This window comes from Panthera onca, chromosome A3, assembly GCF_046562875.1.
Source record: "Panthera onca isolate mPanOnc1 chromosome A3, mPanOnc1 haplotype 2, whole genome shotgun sequence".
In the NCBI taxonomy this organism is placed as follows: domain Eukaryota; kingdom Metazoa; phylum Chordata; class Mammalia; order Carnivora; family Felidae; genus Panthera; species Panthera onca.
In genome coordinates, this window is record NC_138341.1 from 38,027,052 (window position 1) to 38,049,221 (window position 22,170).

Sequence of the window (22,170 nt, forward strand, 5' to 3'; positions counted from 1 at the left end):
TCCTGGAGTGCTCTTTAAGGAGAGGTGAAAGGACAGTGTTTTTCTCTGGGACGTGGGGCCCCACCTGGCTGAACTCTGGGACTGGGGTAAAGAACCACCATGAGGACAAGGACTTGCCCACACCTCCCAGGCTCGGTGTCCGGGCTGGACACTGCATCTCCCCTTTCCTTTCGTTCGTGTCTCTTTCCTACACCTTCGCTGTTGCACTGGACCGGCAGCCACACAGCCTGTCTCAAGTGCCTTGAAACGTGTTGAATGGATGTGGCACAGTCCTTGGCAGAGTGACACTACTCCACAGGAATTTGTTTATTCCTTTGGGGTGGAAAATGGCAGGCAATGAGTAATGACTGATACCTAAGATGCTGCTTATTATTGGATAAAGGAATGTGCTGCTACATTTGCATACACACTCCCAAACCGATTCTTCAAAACGAGGACCAGACCTGGCCCCTCCACATCAGAGATTCTGAAGGGAGAAGACAAGCAGAGCTCCAGGAGCCACAGAGCGTGGGGACCCTTGCCGCAGGTAGGTGGTACTGATGCGGGTTCAAGAGACCAGTTGACATAGATGGGGAAGCAGAACAGCATCTGGACCTGCCTTGCTTTTTTTCCCATTAGAAGCATGCCCTTCTGTGGATTTCTTGACTTTCTAAGTGATATCTCTGACACCTGCCCAGACCACCTTGCTCTCAGCCCCATGAGCAGCCTGAATGTCTTCCAGGGGGGCTTCTGCCGATAAGTGGGGCATTGCTGGAGGGCCAGGCAGACGCTGAGCTTAGGAAACTTGCCAGCCCTGCTAATGCTAGCTTTCTCTGCTTTCAGCTGCTAGAGAAGAAGAATCTAGAAAGTACTGGTCTTCAGAAAAGAGATTTGGGGACCCTAAATATTTTGAGTGTTCTTAGGTGAAAAGACATGGATCTCAGATGGCTGAATGCACCGCTTCTCTAGGGAGCTCTGGGGAAACCACCTGCATTTATTTGGATACAGGTGGGAAATTCCAGAAGTGGCTCACAGGGATCTCCCAAGTACTTCAGCCTGTGGGCATCATTCTGTCCCCCACCAGGACCACCACTGTCTTCATGTATTTTAGTACCTACATTTCTGCCAGACATTTCTTTGTCTAATGTCATGTGACTGCCAGATTCTCTGACTTCTCCAGTGCCACCAATTCCCTGTGTCCCTTGATCTAGCCCCAAACTGCAAAGAGATTTGTGCTTTGTAGATGTGGGGAATGCAGCCAAATAGCAAATAACTTAAACTCAAGTGGTGACTCTCCATGTCCTTAAAGATCTGTCGGGTGTCCCCACCCCCTAGAGCCACCCAGTGGCCATCCTTCACTGTGGCCATCCTATCATTCACTGTCCTTGCTGCCAAGCCCTGGAGCCTTTCCTTGCCATTTTTTATTTTTGCAAAACCATTTAGCCCCCTTTGTCCCGCTCCTAAGCCCTTCTCAAGGGATTGGGCTTCCACACAAACTGCCCATCTCTGCAAACTAAAAGTGGTGTGACCCTTGAGAATTTACTACCTTTGGGTTTTTCATCTATATAATGGAGATAGCAATTATTGCCTCACTTCCTTCTCTGAACTAATGTTGGGGAAAGTTCTTTGTGAAGTGAGTGAAATGTGACTTGCAGAATTGAGGGGTGTTTAGAAATCTCTCTCCTCCAAGTCCTCCCAGTGAAGAGCTCCTGTGTCATCCCTTCCCCAAGACATTAGGAGCTGAGCCTCCTGGGACCTTTGGAGGCTCAGTTTTCTATGACAAGAGGCTACAAAAACAAACAAACAAACAAACAAACAAACAAAACAAAAAAAACCTGCCTTTCTTTGCAAAGATTAGACTACAGCAGAGGGTTGGCAAACTTTTTCTGTAAATGTTGGGACAGCAGCATTTTAGGCTTTGCTGACCAGATGATCTGTCTTTCAAATACTCATCTCTGCTGTTGAAGCCAGAAAGCAGCCGTAGACAACATGTAAAAAAGGACACGGCTGTGTTCCAATAAAACTTTACTTAAAAAAAAAATAGGCAGTGGGACAGATTTGTCCTGTGGTCTGTAGTTAGTTTGGTAATCCCAGGACTAGAGCAATACACTTTGAGCTTTCTGTTTCATTTTTATCAAATGTTGTCAGGATCCATGAAAATGATATTGTGACCCACTGTTTAGAAAGCATTGCTGTCCAAAAATCAAAGAAGGAGTGATAGGAGGAGCATGGTCCATTCTTACAAGGCCTTCCTGGACACAGCAAACATTTCTGAGCAGAGAGCAAGGCTGATGGCCTACTAAGCACTTGTGGTGCCCAGCAAGGTTTCCTGGGTTCGGAAGTGTCATAACTGACCTCCTTCCTGCCTTTAATCCCAGGTTCCTGTTGAGTCATTTCATTGTGTTAAATATGTCATTTTTGGAGGACTCAAGTGTGAAAATGGAGTCTGAAGACCAGGAAGGAGACGAGCCCCAGTGCTGCTCAGAAGGTAAGATTCTTGCAAAAGCATCCATACCAGGACCAAAACATAACTCCTAAAGCAGGACCTTGTAGGTCTGTGTACAGACCGGTTCCTCCCTGTTGACCTTGCATGGTAAGTGACCTTTGAGAACTTCTCTGGCAAATGCATTAGACCAGAGAAGTCCTTGAAGGGAAAATGAAGCTCTGTCATGGGTGCCTAGGTGCATAAGGTGATAAACAGATCACCTTAACCCGGAGATCTGGGGGTTCGAAGTGAACCAGCTGGATGGTTCTGAATCCTCCCCCAGCCTGCCCAGGCAGAGGAGAAGGCCCTGCAGTAGAAGGAGTTGTCTGGGTCTCGGGTGGGAAAAGTACCCTGGCTCAGGACTTTCGATCATCCCATGGAAGAAGGCACTCTGGTGTTGGTGTTGGCTCAAGGCATATGAAAAGAGGAGGCTTTTGACCCAAATGACTGTCTAGTGCATGAAGTGTGAAGGGAGGGGCACGTAACAGGGGCCTTCAACTCACACGTGGAAATCAGAATTCCCAAACTAAAAGTAAGACATTTGTCTGACAAATATGGATCTGCCAACAGAGAGGTTTGGAAAGCGCTGCTCCTGCTCTTGGAACACAGGCCATGTGGAGGCCACCATGCACCTCCTGTCCCTTAGGCAGCAGGAGTGGACACCAGGAAGGTCCAAGCACCAGATACTATAATTATGCAACCTTGGGGAACTCCAAATGGTGATATCGACTCCTAACTCTGCCGTTGTTTGTGGCATGTGTGGAAGCAGTAAAGGCTTCCTCTGACTTCCAACACAATCCTTGAGAGTCTCTGTCTGAACTGAGTCTGGGGCAGCTCCACCTTCCACCATCTTTCCTCACCAAGGTGCAGTCTTCCTGCTTCTTAGAAGCATCGACTGTCGGAGCTGGAGGGACAGACAAGGAAGGGAAGGCTCAGAGCGGTGAGAGGCAGTCAAGTACACTACAAGGCAAGTCACTACAGCCAAGCAGTGGGCAAGGCCAAGACTGCCTTCATACCAGAGCACAGCGTTTGGGTTTTCTTCTTCCCTAGGTGCTATGTGCTCTCCATGTGCAAAGGTTGTTTGGATTGTGACCAGGGATTTCATTCAGGCATTTCTCAAACTTAATGTTTTATCAGCTAGAAGCTTCCAGATTACTCTCAGAGTACTGTGGGCAATGTATCCTATACCCCCTGAATTAATGCAATGCATGTGTTTTTAATAACTAAGGCTTCTACAGAGTTCTGCATCCAGAAACTGAGTTCGTTCTATTTCATCTCCATTTCTACCATTTTTGACCAGGAAGGCTATTTTTTGTCATTACTCTTTGCTTTAGCGTTTCTCAAAACATACAACAATAAGTAAAGCATTAAATGGCCCCTGATGTTCCTGAATCCCTGGAAAATCCCAATTGTCATGTGCTAACCTCACTGTCTCTGATTCCAGACTTGGACAGAAGCCCCCTGGAGCCAGACATGAGCCTCACCTCACAAAGCTCTCCCTATTCAAGTAAGGCCCCTGGGTGAACCAATGAGGGTGGCGACAGATGAGGGTGGGCACGAGGCTGGTGCCACGATGTTCTCGTAGGGGCGTCAGAGGATCAGAGGCTGGGGGTACCTAAGGGTGCTGGGATGAGGCCGAAGGCTTTTCCTTTGTGGAAACGAATCTCAGGAGGGTCAGTAAGAAAGATGAACCCTGGATGGGCCTCGGGCTTTCCAGAGAGGTGCAGGGAACACATATCACTGAGTGGCCCAGGAGAAGAAAGGTTTTGAGCCTAGGACTCTTCCATGCCCTTCTTCTGACCTTTGCCATGAGGCTGGCAAGGCGGACCTTCTCAAAGAATTTACGAAAAACAGAAACTTGACCAGCAGAGGGCGCACGCGAAACCCTCACCGCGGAGCGTGCCTTGGCTGCCCTCACAGATCTAGATCACAGGCTACTGCATGAACCTCACAATAACCTTAAGAAATTTCAAGGGCAGAAACTAAAGGCGCGAGGGAGGCTGCCTGCCCCAGGTGACACAGGCAGTATTGGTGACAGATGCTGGAATTTAAAGGTACTGTGACCGCTGTCTGCCCAAGTCAGGTTTAAGGCTCCCCGTCACCATCCTCTGCACAGGCAGAGTCGGGAGGCCTCAGCCTGAGTCCCAGGTCTAGTGCGGGTGACCCTCCTCGCTGGTAAACCCGAGGTGAGCGCACACAGGCGTACGGCCAGCCCCCCGCGACTCTGCGAGGGAGGTTGCGTCAGGCACTATTGCCGCTCCCACTGCTGCTGTTGCTCCCGCTGTTGTTTGAGAACGGACTCCCCAGAGGAGATAATTACTAGCACAGTAAAACACGGACACCTCTGATGTGGCCTTGAGAAGGGAGTCTGAAGAACGCAGGTCAGGCCAGGAATGATGTGTGAGAACACCAGTTAACGACGATCCGGCACAAGCCTCAGTGTGAGACGATGGGGGGCGCGACTCAGGGTGTGATGGGAGGGAAAGAGAAGGAAAAGAAGGACAGGTTTTGGAAATATTTAAGAGGAAGACAGCCCAAAGCTAGTGCTGGACATGCAACGTACAGAGCATGTGTGGGTGTCTCCCCAGACCAACCGGAATCTCAGGGCAGGGGGGACCAGGCGTCCATGGTCCTAAAATGTCACCCATCAGATGATTTCCTGTGTAGTCTCCTAGGTACTTCCTACCTAGTTTCTCGCCCACCCCACTCTACTCTTCCACTGGCCCTCTAAGGATCTGTCCCACCAAGGCTTTGCTGACAGCATGATGCCCCCAGTGACAGGCTGCAAGAAAGAGGGTTAAGAAGAATAAAGATCAACATGTTCTGAGTCTTTTATATGGCTCAGATACCTGGCTAAGTGCTACTCGCTTGAATAAGCATTTTAATCTTCCCAATACCCCCTCCAGGGAGATACTATTATTACCCCCTTCTCACAGAGGAGGAAGTTTAGAGAGATACAGTTACTTTTCCTAGGTCCTAAAGTAGTAAGTGATGGGAATTTGGATTGAACCTATCTGTGAAAATGGATAACCCATGTGTTTACATCGGGTTTTAAAACCATAGTGTTTACATGCTAAATTGCTTATAAGGCAGAAAGACTTGGAGTGGGAGAAATTTTGAGTGGGCTGTGATGTTTGAGGCCACAGGAAGGTAGAGGGCTAGGGCTGAGACCCTTGCATGTGGGCTAGAAAGGATTGCCTGTAAAAGGGCAATCTCAGGGAATTTAATCTGTAGCAAGAACAGAAGCACCCTAATCAGAGGTTCCTTTCATAGCTGGTCACTCCTCCTGCCCCCATCCAAGATCCTGGGGTAGGGTGAGGCAGGTGAGGGCAAGAGGAAGGTGTCTTGGGAATAGAAGGAGAAGACCCGTATCCATCCTGTACTCTGCTTGGCAATGAGTTAACTGCACAGAGATAATAGCCTTAGGAGTGGTGCCCTCCAAGCATTTTGGATCCTAGTTACCCCAATCAATGAAACAAAACTGAGGGCACTCCGTTTTGAAATATGGGCATTAGTCCATTATGAAACTTACACAAAAGTAGAAAGTTCACAAAGACTAAATAAAATAGGAACTGACATTTAGTGGTTTCTTCCCACATTCCAGTGGATTGTGTGGCTTGCCCAACTGCCACGCCCCACCCCCATCCCAGCAGACACACACCTAGCGATGCGCTGGCAAATGTTTGACAACCAGTTCTCTGGGGATGGGTGGGAGTGGGAGGGAGCTCTTCCTTGGAAATATGGGGAGAGAAACGTATTCTTTACACAGCCCCAAAGCAGATCCTGGCCCCTGATCTGCTTTCTGGAACTGTAGCCGTAGCCTACATATTACTAAAGACTGCCAAGGAGAGGAAAAGCAAGGCGAATTTCGTAATGTTAGTATGTGCTAATTACTTCCTGGCTCAGTCAGCAAAATCCTTTAAGAGAAAGATGGACTTAGACCAGCACTCACCAGGTAGCAAACAAGATGGAGGGAAAACACTGCTTTGCTAAGGAAGGGGGCTGGTCTGCCGCCTGCAATCTAAGTTCACTGCAAATCACGCCCCCTCCTTTTTTTCTTTCTTTTTTAAAATTTTATTTATTTATTTATTTATTTATTTATTTATTTATTTATTGGAGCTCCGCAGGGCTGAGAAAGACAACTGTTAATGCATGGGCCATAGAAGCTACAAAGTGGCTGCTTTCATAGTAGATAAGATGTGGGGCCCCACATCTTTATGAAGCATGGTCCTTCAAGAATAAATATATAAGTATATTTATTCCAGTGTACTAGGCATGGTCCCTTAAGAGTTAGGTCCGGTCCGTCTTCCAGCCAGTATCAGACTAAGGATATTTATGATCTCATCTGAGCCCATTCCGAATTATCTCAAGGCTGCATAATGAAATTGAAGGACCTCTCACAACACACATCGGTGGCTCGATGCCACTGTCAAACAAGAGGTGTCAGTCGCTAGAACTCCCAAAATGAAAATAAACACAAACAAAACACATTAAATATTAGTTAAGTTACTTACGCTACCATACAAAGTGGAGAATTCTTGAAAATATCGTAACTACAAAGTAATGTTGATTATACATTCTCTTTGGGTTGTAGTCAAAGAAAAAGGCAATTGAATTGTTAAATCTGGCTATTCATCAAGTCACTTTAATTTTTCGATATTAGTCATGTTGTTTTGGACTCTGTATCAGCAGATAAATCAAATGAGTAAGCTAATTGTGTATCAAGATTTTCAGTTAGAAAGTAATAGCATAGCTCACTGAATTCTAAAGGAAAGGCATAGTGTTTCAGTAACCTGGTGGCTTTCGTCTTAAGATGATACAAACAGGGTTTGCCTTTCTAAAGGATACGAGCAGAGGGGCACCTGGGTGGCTCAGTCGGTTAAGCATCCGACTTCGGCTCAGGTCGTGATCTCGTGGTTTATGAGTTCGAGCCCCATGTCTCGGTGCTGATAGCTTGGAGCCTGCTTCAAGTTCTGTGTCTCCTTCTCTCTCTGCCCCTCCTTTGCTCATGCTCTTTCTCTGTCTCTCAAAAATAAATAAATGTTAAAAAAATTTTTTTAATAAAAATTAAAAAAAAAAAAAGTATACAAGAGGAAAGATCAACAACAGAACAAAAGGAGGCATCAACCTCCAGACTCCAAATTTTCACTAGGTTTTCCCAGTGCAGATCACAATTTTTGAGCAGGTAGGAATCACCCAGACTTTAATCATTAGATCTGTTACATGCAGCCTAGGAAAAAACCAAACCCATATAAGCCTCCAACCTCCCCTGCCCCCAAATTTGTACCTGCCTCCTGAGTTCCTATCCTGATTGCCTGCCTGGCAGCCTAACCCCACTTTAGCATCTGGACTTTGCCTTGCTTTGGACCTAAACCCTGATGAGTCATGAGGGACCTGTGCCTGCCTTCAGGTTTCCCAGAAGCAGCTTCTCCAGGTTCTTTGTTATTGGTTCCTCCCACCTGTTCACACCCACTGCCCCATCCTCCCCCACGGGGGACTCAAAGACAGTACCTTGCCATACCCCTTGGACCCTGGACCCCACTGGACCTCTCTCAATGCACCTGCAGCTGGACCAACTTTCCTAGAATTCATCCAGCATCTACACGATCACTTATTACAGAGCTTGCATTGTCCAGGCTGGCCTCCTGGAAGAGATAACCAGTAGAGCCTGGCTATATCTCGAAAAACAGAAGCACCTGGGTGAGGTTGGGCATGTTTAGGAAGGCAGCAAACCCACAGGCACTGAGATCATCACTTCCCAGAAATTTATTTCACCTAGAACTTTGTAATTAACCACACTCTACTTTTTATAGCCCAAATGACATACACTTTACAAAAATGCTGATTCAAAGGGGTGCTGATTCAAAGGGGTATCACTCAATGACCAAAAAGAATGAAATCTTGCCATTGGCAACAATATGTATGGAACTAGAGTGTATTATGCTAAGTGAAATAAGTCAGAGAAAGACAAATACCGTGTGCTTTCACTCATATGTGGAATTTAAGAAACAAAATAGATGAACATAAGGGAAGGAAAGGAAAAAATAAGATAAAAACAGAGAGGGAGGCAAACCACCAGTGACTCTTAAATACAGAGAACAAACTGAGGGTTGCTGGAGGGGCATTGGGTGGGGGGATGGACCTAATGGGTGATGGGCATTGAGGAGGGCATTTGTTGGGATGAGCACTGGGTGTCATATGTAAGTCATGAATCACTGGGTTTTATTCCTGAAATCAATGCTATGCTGTATGATAACTCATTTGATTTTAAATAAATACATTTAAAAAAATAAAGGGACAAATGACACTGAAAGCAAAGCCCACATGCTTGCTGGGTGAAGACAGCATGTTATGGGGGGGGAAGCTATGTTATTATTTGCTATTGTCTATAGAGATAAATGTTGACACAAAATGAACAAACCTTTTAGAATCTCTAAAGAAAGAGAGTTTTATTTGAGCCTAAGTTAGGACAGTTGCCTGGGAAACACCCTCTTCGCAGAGAAAAACGTGCTCCAGAGAATAAACCGTTTTTACAGGGCTATATTCTTTTTTACAGCTTGCAAAAGCCCAAAAGATAACAGGTTAACATATAGGCAGGAATCACAGGTTTTAATGTCAAGGAATGCAGGGAGATAGAGATCTTAAGGACAAGGTGGTTTCCCTTAGGCTGTGCATTTACAAGGCAGGTGTACAATGTGTATTTGATGGGCCATAAATCAGGCTTTGGGTTGGAACAAAGTTTATGTACAGTCATGCTGACTTAGAAATCTAAAATGGCTTCCCTTCTATATCAGGACTTTAGAGAAGGTCTCATCATGAAGACTACTCAAAGAACACACAGCAGCTATTTATTCAGAGTTTGCTGTAGCAGAGGAGTCAAGCCTCCATCACTTGCATTTGGCAGTGATTCAAAGGCAGACAGAGGAGTGGGTAAGCTTTATGGTAAAAAAGGTACCTATTGACTGGCGTTGTTGGTCTGGGATGCTGGAGCTGGGGCATCCTAGGTGCTTGGTTTGAAGAGCATAGTTGGCTTTCTCTGATTGGTCCTGAAATGGAAGTGAGGACAAAAATAGAAAAGCTGGCAGCCATTGAACACTTCTGACTCTGGGCCCATTGCTATAGAAGCTGAGGGTTTGAGTTCTGTTGTCCCAGATATTTGTGTATTCAGTCTCCTCCTGTATTGAGATTCACATCGGTGTTTTCAAATTTGAATTGAGTGTTTTTTTCTTTCCCTAGATCTTTCCTCACTCCCACAGTTTGTCTGTGTGTATGTTGGAAGTATAGACAAAGTATCTGGGATGCACAGCTGACTCCAAAGTGAAACAGGAGCCAAACTGTTCCTTAAGGAAGGTGAAGGGATCCTCATTGTTCAGTGAGTTCAGTTCTTTGATGTTCTTTTTCTGAAATACAAAGGAGAATTTATTTGGTAGCCAGGCTACTTTGTGAAGGAAAAAAGGAAAGATCAGGCAATCTTTGCTAAAGTTTGGGTTTTCAGCCTTAGCAGTCAGGCTTCCCACCTCTCTGAATTGGGAGGACAGGGGACATTTCTTTCCCACATCTCTTACCTTCCTTTGCAATGAGAGATGCTTTGGCTCTTTGACTCTATCACAGGAAGGACAGGGCTCTCCTTTAGAGACAATGAAAAAAAAAAGTGATCTTTCTTGGTACGAGCTTCTCTGAGTGTGAAGTTGATATATAAAAGGTCTGTGGAAAAAGTCAGAAAACTGGGTCAGCCATAGTCGTAGAAAAATGATCTTTTTTTTTTTTCTCTTGACATTTCTGGTACAACACCCTCTTTCCTTTAGCACCGTCATCAAATTCTTACACCTGAGTTGGCCCAGGAGCCAAGAACATTCCGATTCTTGGAATTTCCTTCTCCCCCTGGCTCCTTCTTCCTTCCAACCCTTCCACGTAAGCTTCTTTTAGATCCAGAACCCCTTTGGGGCCATCCACTCTTGCCCACCACTAGCTGGTCTTCGAGGCTGTTCCCCAGGCGGCAGTCCTTTGCCCATCCCAGAGAAGAGAGTGGCTGAGGGCTGCATGGGGAGAGTGGCTTTATACAGGCCAGGTGGGAAGTGAGAGAGAACGAGAACCATTTCTGCTGAATAAAGCAAGGTGGAGAGTCACCTGGGATTGTGGTGCTTTTGTCTGGAACTGCTTTGAGCACCCTGCCTTCTAGAACCAGAACTTACTGGTTCGGGTCTCGAATAGTATGCATATCTAAGGTTATGGATTTGATTTTTATTCCTGAAAAACAGTACCAGAGATTGTGAGTAGTGAACATACCTCAGTTCACCAGCCTTGAATCCCCACTTTGCCCATTGGGCTCAGGCAATATGTATTTCTCTCATTAGTTTTTCACTCTAACTCATTGACCCATTCGTAAGGGAACATTGGTAACTAACCACACCACTCTGGGGTCAGACTCTGTTGGGGCCAAATTTCTGTTCAGTTGTTTGCAATCTGAACAAGTTACTAAACTTCTCCACTTTCATTTTGCCCACCAGTAAAATGGGGATCATAAAAGTTATCTTACATAGGATTGATATGAGGAATGAGAAGGGATTCAATGAAAGTTCATTAGTAGTAGTAGTAGTGTTAGTATTGATAACCGTCTCTTCTGCACCCTTTCACTGGTGGGCCCATGACATCAGCAATGCCCGGGTGGCATGGATCTCTGCTGTGTTGGGCACCAGCTGGACCGACGGTGAGGACAGTGAAAGGGTGCTGATGATGGGGTGAGGCAGGAAGCACCCAGGAGCAGCAGCTTTGTGTCAGGAAGGGTATGGAGATGGCAGGAGTCTTGAGGAAAATTCAGAGGGGTTGTGCCCACCTCTGTGGAGCCTGTCTGAGTGAGAAGGACGAACTGCAGCAGTGACCAAGGATCTGCCTGACTATAGGGGGTTTAGGGATTCAGTTGGTCAGCCAGCCTATGGGAAATGGGGGTGAGGGACAGTTCTAGACAAGGAACTTGTCCCTGTGCCACCTCTGATAGGGAAGATGACCAAACATCAGTGGTTGAATTCAGGTTTTGCACGGGAGAGGGTATGAGCCCACATATAGGACTGATGATTGAGTCTACTTCAAGCAACACATATAAAATGTGATTGATGTGGTAGGATTATCTTGTGGATTAGCATTTATACTATATAATTATATATAAACATAAACAAACATAGCCTTGTTTCTGACTCCATAAACATGACACCTTTAGCATGGATCTATGGTTTGTACCCTCTTCGTGTCACCTACTGACTTTAGGTCACCTGAGGAGCTTTAAAATTACAGATCTGGGTCCCATCCCCAGTGACTGCCTCAATTGGTTTGGCAGGTGCCCAGGCATTGGTATTTTTTGAAAGCTCCCAAGTGATTTTAACATATGGCCAGGATGAAGAGTCATTGTTCTATAGGGTTGGGCTCCTAATTGGAAACAGTTTGCACCATCAGGCAATACAGTTTCTGATAGCAGTTAAGCTCCCCTCCTAGATTTTCTGATACAAGATGAGTCATGTTTACAAGTTTGTATCAGCAGAAGAACTACTTTCCTGACCTTGTTTTTTTCTTTGACTATTCTGACTCCAGAGTCCTTTGGAAATCCCACTGGGAGATGATTTAGACCAGGGATGCGTAACTTGTTCTGTAAAGGGCCAGACAGTAAATCTTTCCTGTTTCACAGGCCATATGGCCCCCGTCATGACTACTCAGCTGTGCCTCTGTAGCACAAATGCAGCCATACACAATGTGTAAATGCGTGGGCAGGCCATAGTTTCCCTGATTTAGATGATGAGGTCCGACATCAAGCTGATGCCTTAACTGGATGAGACTTTGGGAGCCCTCGGGTGGGTATATGTGTATTTTGCATAAGTGAGGAAGAGAAATAAGGCAGACTATGACAGATTAAAAATAAATGCAAATTCCTTGACATTTCTCTCACTGAAAGATGGCATTTATGTGCACTCTTCTTGAGTCAGTGCAGGTTCTGTGATTGATCAATAGAATATGACAGAAATGAAGGATTGCCAGTTTCTGAGTCCAGGCCTTCAAAGACCAGCAACTTCCACAGTTCTTCCACTCTTCTGGAGGTCAGGATACTTGATCTAGATCTTGGAACCCAGCTGCCATTCTTACTATTGCCTCATCAAGAGCAATAAAATGGGAGTGGATTGATGTGAAATAATGAAAGTAACAATTAGTCCATAGCTCCTTGGTAGAGCAGATTAAATATATTGCAAATTATTTGACATTCTTCTCCACGAGAGGGATGGTCAGTGTTTCCTCCCCTTGACTCTGGGTGGGCTCTGTGATTGCTTAACCAATACTTACTAGAATGAAGTAGAATTTTGCCATTCCTGGCCACTCCCAGGTCTTAAGGATGGGCAACTTTTTTTTTTAATTGAGATATAATTGATACATAATACCGTGTAAATGTACAATGTGTTTGATACATTTATATTTTATAGTATAATTACTGCAGTATTTAGCTAACACTCCTTTATCATATCACATAATCATAATTTCTTTTTTTTATATTGGGAGCAGTTAGGATCTGGTCTGTTAGCAACTTTCAAGTTTATAATATAGTATTGTTGATTATCATCGCTATGTTGTGCATTAGATTTCTAGAACTTGATTATCTATGAGTTGCAAATTTGTCCCCTTAAATAACATCTCCCCAGTTTCCCCACTGGTAACCATTCTACTCTTTGTTTTTGCAAGTTCGGGTTTTTGGTTTTCAGATTCTACATGCAAGAGATATCATATAGTATTTGTTCTGTCTGACTTATCTCACTTAGCATAATGCCCTCAGTGTCTATCCATGTTGTTGCAAATGGCAAGTTTTCCATCTTTCTCATGGTTGAATACTATTGCATTGTATATGTATACCACATCTTCTTAATTCACTCATCCATTTACAGGCGTTCAGGTTACTTCCATATCTTAGCTATTGTGAATAATGCTGCAATGAACATGGGTGTGTCTCTTCAAGATCCTGATTTCAGTTCCTTCAGGTACATACCCAGGAGTGGGATTTGGTTTTTACTTTTTTTGAGGAACCACCATACTGTTTTCCATAATGGCTGTGCCATTTTACATTCCCAACAATAGTGTAAAAGTGTTCCCTTTTCTCCACATTCACACTAACTTGTTATCTCCTGTCTTTTTGATAAAAGAGGACTGGTAGCTTTTACGTCATGTCTCCTAAAATATGTATTCTTGCACACCAGTGGGAAATTGTAAGACCTCAGAGAGATTTAGGGCATGCCTGAAAGGTCCTTTAAGAACCAGAAGCCTCACAGGTAACACAAGGTGGAGAAAACTGTCTTGAAAAGAAATGTAGGTGTGTTTTTCCCCTAATGGAATTGATTCTAAATTGAGAATGCAAAACATTTTTAAAAGAATTAAAGTAGATTGGACTGAAAGGGACAGAGAAGTGAAAAATAAAGAGGGGCCTTAACATATAAAATGTTATATAAATGTTATATCTATATATCTATATCTATATACTAAATATATAATATAATATATAAATATAATAAATAATATATAAATTATATATAGTATAATAATATATATAAGTACAATAAAAATAATGGCCCCAAAGATTACATCCTAATCCCAGAATTTGTGAATATGTTACCTTACGTGGCAAAATGGGTCTGCAGGTGTGATTAGGTTAAGGGTGGCTCAGTGGGTTAAACGTCTGACTCTTGGCTCAGGTCATGATCTTACAGTTTGTGAGTTCAAGCCCTGTGTCGGGCTCTGCACTGACAGTGCGGAGCCTGTTTGGGATTCTGTCTCTCCCTCTCTCTGCCCTTCCCCAACTTGCTTTCTCTCTCAAAATAAATAAACTTAAAAAAAATAAAAAGACTCAACTAGCCATTGCTGTCTTTGAAGGTGGAAGGGAGACATGGAACACAGGTGACTCCTAGAAGCTGGAAAAGGCAAGGCAACGATTCTCCCCTAGAGCCTCCAGAGAGAGCATGCCAACATCTTGATTTTGGCCCAGTGGGACCTGTTTTCCACCTCTGACCTCCAGAACTGTAAGATCATGTTTGAGTTGTTTAAGTTATGAAGTTTGTGGTGCCTCTTTTACAGCAGTGATAGGAAACTAACACAGACCTCCAGCTGTCAGTGGGCAGGAAGGAAACAGGCTGAGAAAACTGCTCTGCTGCAAACATCGGCTGTTCCATATGGAAAAGGAAAGATGACTCAGAGGGTAGAACTGATAGTCTAGGGCTAGAACCTGCTCCTGAGGCCCAGGGGGGGTCCCTAGTCAAGGAATTGGTGATATGTTCCCAGCCGGACTTCCGAACTGCTATGAACCAGGGAATGCTATGTATGTCTAGACGGTCTCCTTTTAACAGGAAGATCTCATGTGGCCACTCTATGCCTATTCACCATTGCATGTTGCGTCAGTGTGGACAGATAACTTGTCTCTTTAGTTCACAGGTCTTCAGATTGGGAGAAACCTCCCAGTAAGTCATGTCTGCACCTGGACCTGTTTTTGAACGACAGAGAGAGAGACAGAGTGTGAGTGGGGGGAGGGGCAGAGAGAGAGGGAGACACAGAATCCGAAGCAGGCTCCAGGCTCTGGAGCTGTCAGCACAGAGCCCGACTTGGGGCTCGAACTCACGAACCACGAGGTCATGACCTGAGCTGAAGTCGGATGCTTAACTGACTGAGCTACCTAGGCACCCCAGTCTGAAATGATAAATTGAAGTTAATATTCTATTAGTAGTTATTATTTGAGAATGGAAGCTTTCCATTTTGCTCCATTGGTCTCAAACAGTAACAGTTTTCACACAGGCTGTGTGAGGGATTTGCCTTTAACTGTTAACTGCATCATTTTGTGACTAGCTCCAGTTGTAACCAAGCTCACAAAACCATTGTTTCTTATTTTGCATTTGTAGACCCTTTGGGAATCTCCATTCACTTGCAAGGTGTCCCCATAGTTTGTTTCCTGCTCTTGGTGATGTCTCTTTCATGCAAACTAAGGAAGATAATTATTTGGAGCGTGAATCCAAATATGAGATCATTGTTATTGTGTCTCCTATAAAACAAGGTACCGGGCCCAAACCGGAGTTGTTCATTCTAAGCCCCAGGTCACCAAACTGAGGCTCAATTACAGTCTCAACTCTCCCTGAAATGGAGGGGTAAACCTGAAACCAGGGGTAAAAAAAACCCAGTCAGTCGGGAGTCACCTGATCAGCAGTGGCTAGCTAATCCGCCTGAGACTCCTACGGTCCCCTATGGGAAAGTAACCTTGCAGCAATCAATAACCAACCTGATTTTCTGCCAACTTTGATTTCCCTGTTTCCACTCCCTTCTGCCTATGAAAGTCTTTCATTTTGCACAGCTCCTCAGAGCTCCTTTCTATCTGCGGGATTGGATGCTGTTTGATTCGAAGTAATTTCTGCTCAAATAAATTCTCAGTTTATCTTTTAACATGTTGTAGATTTGATGGCAGTTTTATCCCTACAAATCCCTACAGACATTTTTATCTGAATGACTTGTGAATCCGATACCTTTCTAGTTTTCATTAAAATTTCACACACCCTTTTCCTGAGAAAATAAGTAACTCATGAAAATCAGGTGTTTCATTTTAAGGAGGCTGTAGGCCTTTATGACCTTACACAGTCAAATTGTCATAATATTTTGTTGCCCTACATCTTAAAAAAGTGTATTTATTGATTTGGTGGTGGGGGGTGGGGTGGAGAGAGAGAGGGAGAGAGAGAGAGAAAACACAAGCAGGGGAAGGGCAGAGAGAGAGAATCCCAAGCAGGCTCCACACTGTCAGTGTAGAGCCCAGTGCAGGGCTTGAACCCATGAACTGTGAGATCATTACCTGAGCTGACATCACGAGTCTTAAGCTTGACCAACTGAGCCACCCAGGTGCCTCTGTTACCTACATTTTAAAGAGTGTCATGTATTCAGTAACTAAAAATCTGAATATTTTGCCAAAAAAGTCTTCAGTTATATAAAAGCAAATTATTTAAAACACTAATTTGCTGAAGGTATAAACAACAAAGGTCCACTTTGATTAACTAAATTTAATGTTGTTAAATTATTTTTTATTTTTTGAAAATTCATTTCATTGTGAAATTCCATCAGTCAGAATTTGGTAAATTAGCAATGCAAGTGGACAATAAATTTACATGTATGTATGAACTGGGTTGCAAGGTAAAATGTATTTCCAAATGGACCGCAGTAAAAAAGAAGTTTGAAAGCAGGATTCTAAGCTTTCTGCAAAGGTCTTGCCTTCAGGCGCCACGCTGAATTCAGAGCTCCAGCAGCCCCCCTCCCGGGATGTGGTCTCCAGAGTCTTGGCCATTCAATGGCATTCAATGTCAGGGTGCCCTCTGCTGGTCCCAGGAGGCACAGCTGACCACTCAACCAGAGCCTAGCTCCAAGTCTTTGAAAGCTGAAAACGGTGGATTCCTTGGCAGCCAGGCCCTCTCTGTGGCAGCATCCAGGGACAGAGGATGTCACTTGAAGGGGTTTGTGATGAACCAAACACTTGCATTCATAAAGTTATGGTGAGCGAGGTGGTGAACTGAGCTCATAACAGGTCTTAGGGTCTCATGATGGGAGCTTGGACTTGCTGGGTGGATAGTGAAGAAGGTTTTCCTAGGGGGAGTTGTGTGATCGGGTCTGAGTTTTAGAGAGATTTCTTTTTTTTTTTTTAACATTTTATTTATTTATTTTTTAATGTTTATTTATTTTTGAGAGAGAGAGAGAGAGAGAGAGAGGGAGACAGAGATTCCAAAGAAGGCTCCGTGCTGATACCGGAGAGCCCCATGTGGGGCTTGAACCCAGGAACCATGAGATCATGACCTGAGTCGAAGTCAGACGCTTAACCAACTGAGCCCCCCAGGCCCCCCAGAGAGATTTCTTGACAAAGTGAGGTGGACAGCCTGGAGTGGGAGTGCCTGGAGGTAGGTGGGCAGTTATGGGCTGAGCCAGGAACCCAGGGGGGTGTGTCCTGTGTCTTCACAGGAGGCTGTTCTGTCTGTGAGACTGATCTCGTGGGCTGCTTCAGTGGTCTCTTGTCCTCTGTCTCCTGCGTAGGCTGAGGTAATGGGAAATCAGACGGAGGAGGAGAGTTTAGTTAGAGTACATCCCTCCCTGACGTTTGCTTTCCCTTCTGCTTTCCCTCCCTGCTTTCCATTCTGATAGAGAAGCCACAGCTTCACCTCTGGGTATACCAGTCACTGGCAGGTCCCCTGCCCCTTCTCCTTGGGGTATGGGGATAGGGGATTCCAGCTGTTGGCAGCTCCCCCCTCCTGTGATTCACCATCTCCTGTTGCTTTCTCTAAACCTGCCTGCACTTTTGTAAATACTCCCTTGCTTATGTTCTCCCCAGTGTACAACTTCTGAGTGTACTTCTATCCCTTGCCAGGTCCTGAGCCATGCCAGACAGTTTGAACTTTATTGTTCAGGCAGTGGGGAGTCATTGAAGGTTTTAGAGAGGACAGTAGCAAGAGCAGAGGTGTACTGGGGAGAATCTGAAGTGAGCAGGACCGCCCAATCGGCGAGGGTTTGACGCAAGTAAACTGAGCCCCTGAGCCCGACGTGGTTGGGTCAGGGAACAGGAGAGGGAAGCTGAGGCATTAGGTGATTATGCCAGTTGCACATATTATTTGGTAATTAACTTCAAAAACCTGTACATTTAAGGTTGGGGTTTTTAGGGTTGAAAAAATGAGTATGTCAAAAGTATTACAATAAGATGTTGTGCTTTGCCTTGGCTCTCAGCCCCTGCCCCTTCCACACAGGCTGGACCAAGTGGCCGCCCCTTCACTGATGTGGTACCTCAGTCTTTCTGGCACCCAAGCTGCATCTTTCGACTAGTGTCCAACCAAAACATACTGAATGGTGAGCCACAAATATGGCCACACATGGAATTAAAAATTTTCTAGCAGCCATGTTAACAAAAGTAAAAAGACATAGGTGAAACTCAAAATATGCAAAGATCTCTTAACATTCAATAATGTGAGCGGAAACAACCCAATTAAAAACAGGCCAAAAATCTGAACAGACACCTCACAAAGAAGACATACAGGTGGCAAATAGGTATATGAAAAGATATTCCACCATCATATGTCATTAGGGGATTGCGTATTAAAACAACAGAGATTATTCCGCACCTATGGAAATGGCCAGGATCTGGAACACTGACAACACCAAATGCTGGTGGGGATGTGGAACAGCAGGAATCATTGCTGGTGGGAGTACACAATGGTACTGCCTCTTTGGAAGACAGTCTGGCAGTTTGCTCTTTGTTAAGTCTTGTTTTGTTTTTCTACAAAGCTAAATTCAGAGTCTGACCATATGATCCAGCAATTGCATTCCACACAAAATTTACACATGAATGTTTATAGTCGCCTTTAGGGTTTCAGAATATCATATCCCTCTCACCCCCTCCCACCCCCTCCCGCCAATATCATCCAAGATGTTGTATTTATACCTTGTGAATATTTTAGAAATTCAATTGTTTAAGAAAATAAATTTGTTACCATTTTTTTAAGTTTATTTATTTATTTTGAGTGGGAGAGGGGCAGAGAGAGAGAGAGAGAGAGAGAGAGAGAGAGAGAATCCCAAGCAAGCTCTATGCTGGATCTCATGAACCAAGAGATCATGTCCTGAGCTGAAATCAAGAGTGGAATGCTTAACTGACTGAGCCACCCAGGCACCCCTGTTACCAAAATTTTAATTTATTAAGTATTTCACATTATTTGTTTTGAAACATCCCTAAACATAAAGGTAACCTAAAGTTTGAAGAATTAATTCTCTGGACCCAGAAGGCCTTTATGTATTTATATATAAATAATATATACTCTGTAATACTTTACAGAGATTTGTTTTCTGAACAGCATAATAGGTAATTTTAATTAAAACTGAAAAGTCTCATATTGACAAGACAAATGTTTTTTTTTTTTTGTTTGGGGAAAAGCAAACAAGAAACTATGTTTAAATCACCGATTAGGCCGTATGCTAGAGAACACCTTAGTTTGGATTTGCCCAACCTGATAATTTTCCTTTTCATTAGTCTAAACACCTTATTTGCATGGAACAATTATCAAAGAATCAACACTACCAAACCAACTACCCTACCAGTTTACCATAATACATGCATTTTACTCTTCTCTTTAACTTTTTACTAGAAATAATAATAGAAGAAGTTGAAAAAATGTGCAGGGAATTTACACATTTCATTCATCTAGCTTCCTCTAATGGCAACAATTTAAATAACCATCATTGTCAGCCTGGCCAGGGTAGCTACCAGTGAGTTCTTCAAGAGACTAGAACGCCCCTCGCCAACACATTGGCTATTGGTCCCTCAGGTCATCCTTGGGGGCGGGGGTGATTAATGGGCAGCTAGCTAGGTTAAACACAATAGATGTGTTCCAACATCCCCAGCATGTCCCTGAGCCTCTGGTACAGCAGCGGCTCAACCTGAGCTTCATATGTATGTAGAACATCAGCACACTGGGGCAATGACTAATTCACCTTAGGGTTTCTAGAAATGAAATAGTTGGAGATCCTTCTGAGGTGCTGCTTCACATATATGAGAAAAAATATCTAAGTGTGGCAGGCAGAAAACCTAACTTGAATTGCTTATAGTGAGGATTCATTCTTACCCACTTTCCAGATTTAAGGAAGATCACACACCTGAAGCCCTTTGAGGCAAAGGCCAGGTCCCTTTGAAGAAGAATTTTGCATGGTGTGTTGTAGACCGAATAGTTCCCATCCCACCCCCATTCATATGTTGAATCTCTAACTCTCAAAGTGACTATTTTTGGAGATAGGGCTTTTAAAGGAGTGATTAAGGTTAAATGAAGTCATTACTAGTGGGGCCCTAATCTAAGTATGACTGCTGTCCTTGTAAGAAAAGGAAGAGGCACCAGGGATGCGAATGCACAGAGGCAAGGCCATGAGGGGTCACAAGCCAGAAGGAAAGAAGCCCCAGGAGAAACCAAAGCTGCCCCAACCTTGATCTTGGACTTCCAGCCTCCGGAACTGTGAGAAGCAAATTTTTGTTTTTGAGCCACCTACTGTGTGGTATTTTGTTATGACAGCCCAAGCAGACTCATACAAGGTGACAGGTAGACAAGTAGGACTCTTCCTTCCCCTAAGCCTTCCCCAGAGACACTTGTGGCCATTTATCAGAGGACTGTGCACTGGGAAGACAGAAGGACTTTCCAGGGGTTTCAAATATTGGCTCCATATGGATGCTGATCCCCAGAGATGCAAAACGCTGCTGTGGTCCGTCAAGCCACATGGAAGATTATAAAGGCCAGGAGACAGATGGACTTTGGATCTATGTCTGTCTGAAGACCCAGCCTTAGATTATTTTCTCAGGCTTAGAATTTATCTAATTTAAATCAATAAATGTAGTGATTGGCAGCAGGCCCATTTTGGGTTCCTTCTCATAGAGTGAAGGTTACTTACTATGAAGAAAATGCAAAGGGGAAGCCTGAGGATTCTTTCTCACCCCTGCTAAGATAATAAACTAAAAACCCCAAAGCAATACTACACACCTGGTGGAATTATTAGAATCAGTGCCATCATCAAAGACTTGAAAGATGCAAGGGTATTAATTTCACATCCCCATTTAACTTGCCTTTTTGGCTGATACAAATACTGCACAGGTTGCAGAGAATGCCAGTAGATCATCATAAACTTAACCGGCTTGTAAAGCCAATTGAAGCTGCAGATCGGCACGTAATGTCCTTACTGGAGCAAATAAACACAGCCCCTGAGATCTAGTATACAGCTAGTGACCTGGAAAATGTTTTTTAAACCCCATAGCTAAGAGCAACGATGACCAGAAGCAGTTTGCCTTCACATGCGAGACTGTATTGCCTCACATCTATACCAACTCTCTAATTCCTTATGATAGTAAGACCTGGGGACCTGGTGCTGGTCCATTATATTGATGACATTAATTGTATCTGGTAAGCTAGAAATAGCAAACACACTAGATGCCTTAGAAAGATAAATGCATGCTAGTGAAATGCAGTCAGAGGTCTGCTATACTGATGAAATTTCCAGGGGTCCAGTAGTCTAAGACATCTCAGAATGTCCCCTAGAAAGTTATAGACAAATTGTTGGACCTTGTATTTCCCAGCATGAAAACAAACAAACAGACAAAACCCCAAATGCTTAATGGGTCTCTTTGGATTTTAGGGTTAACATTCCTTGTCTGGGCATGTTGTTTCAGTCCACATACCAAGTAACTCAAAAAGCTGCTAGTTTTGATGGGTCCTAGAGCCAGAATAGATTATGCCGAAGGTCTAGGCTTGGATGCAAGTTTATTTGCCCCTTGGGCCTTAAGAATTAACAAAGCCCAGGGGCGCCTGGGTGGCTCAGTTGGATACACATCCAACTCTTGATTTTGGCTCAGGTCGTGATCTTATGGTTCATGGTTTGAGCCCCCCATTGGGCTCTGCACTGACAGTGTGGGACCTACTTGGGATTCTCCTCTCTCTATCCCTTTCCCTCTGTCCCTCCTGTGCATTCTCTCTCCACTCCCCCCCTCAAATAAGTAAAATAAGCCTAAAAAAAAAAAAAAAAGAACAAACCCACTGGTTTTAGAAGTGTTTGTGGCAGATACAGGTGCTGCATGGAGCTCTTACAAGCCCCAGGCTCAAGGATGGCAGGGAACATCCCTGGGGTTTTAGAGTAAGGCCAAGTCCTCTTCTGCT

The 22,170-nt window shown here is 44.2% G+C and overlaps 1 protein-coding gene across 10 annotated transcripts in view; it reads left to right on the forward strand.

Annotated features, from left to right (window-relative positions):
- Positions 1 to 22,170, forward strand: part of IL36G (interleukin 36 gamma) — a 172,844-nt gene that overhangs the window by 133,828 nt on the left and 16,846 nt on the right. For 4 of the 10 annotated variants that reach the window (XM_078444705.2, XM_078444702.2, XM_078444703.2 and 1 more), the window contains 3 exons: positions 383 to 526; positions 2,358 to 2,467; positions 3,909 to 3,971. In XM_078444705.2, coding sequence (XP_078300831.1) covers positions 2,389 to 2,467; positions 3,909 to 3,971 — 142 coding nt within the window. In that variant the 5' untranslated portion in view covers positions 383 to 526; positions 2,358 to 2,388. The other 6 variants (XM_078444706.2, XM_078444710.2, XM_078444700.2 and 3 more) reach the window with 5 other exon arrangements.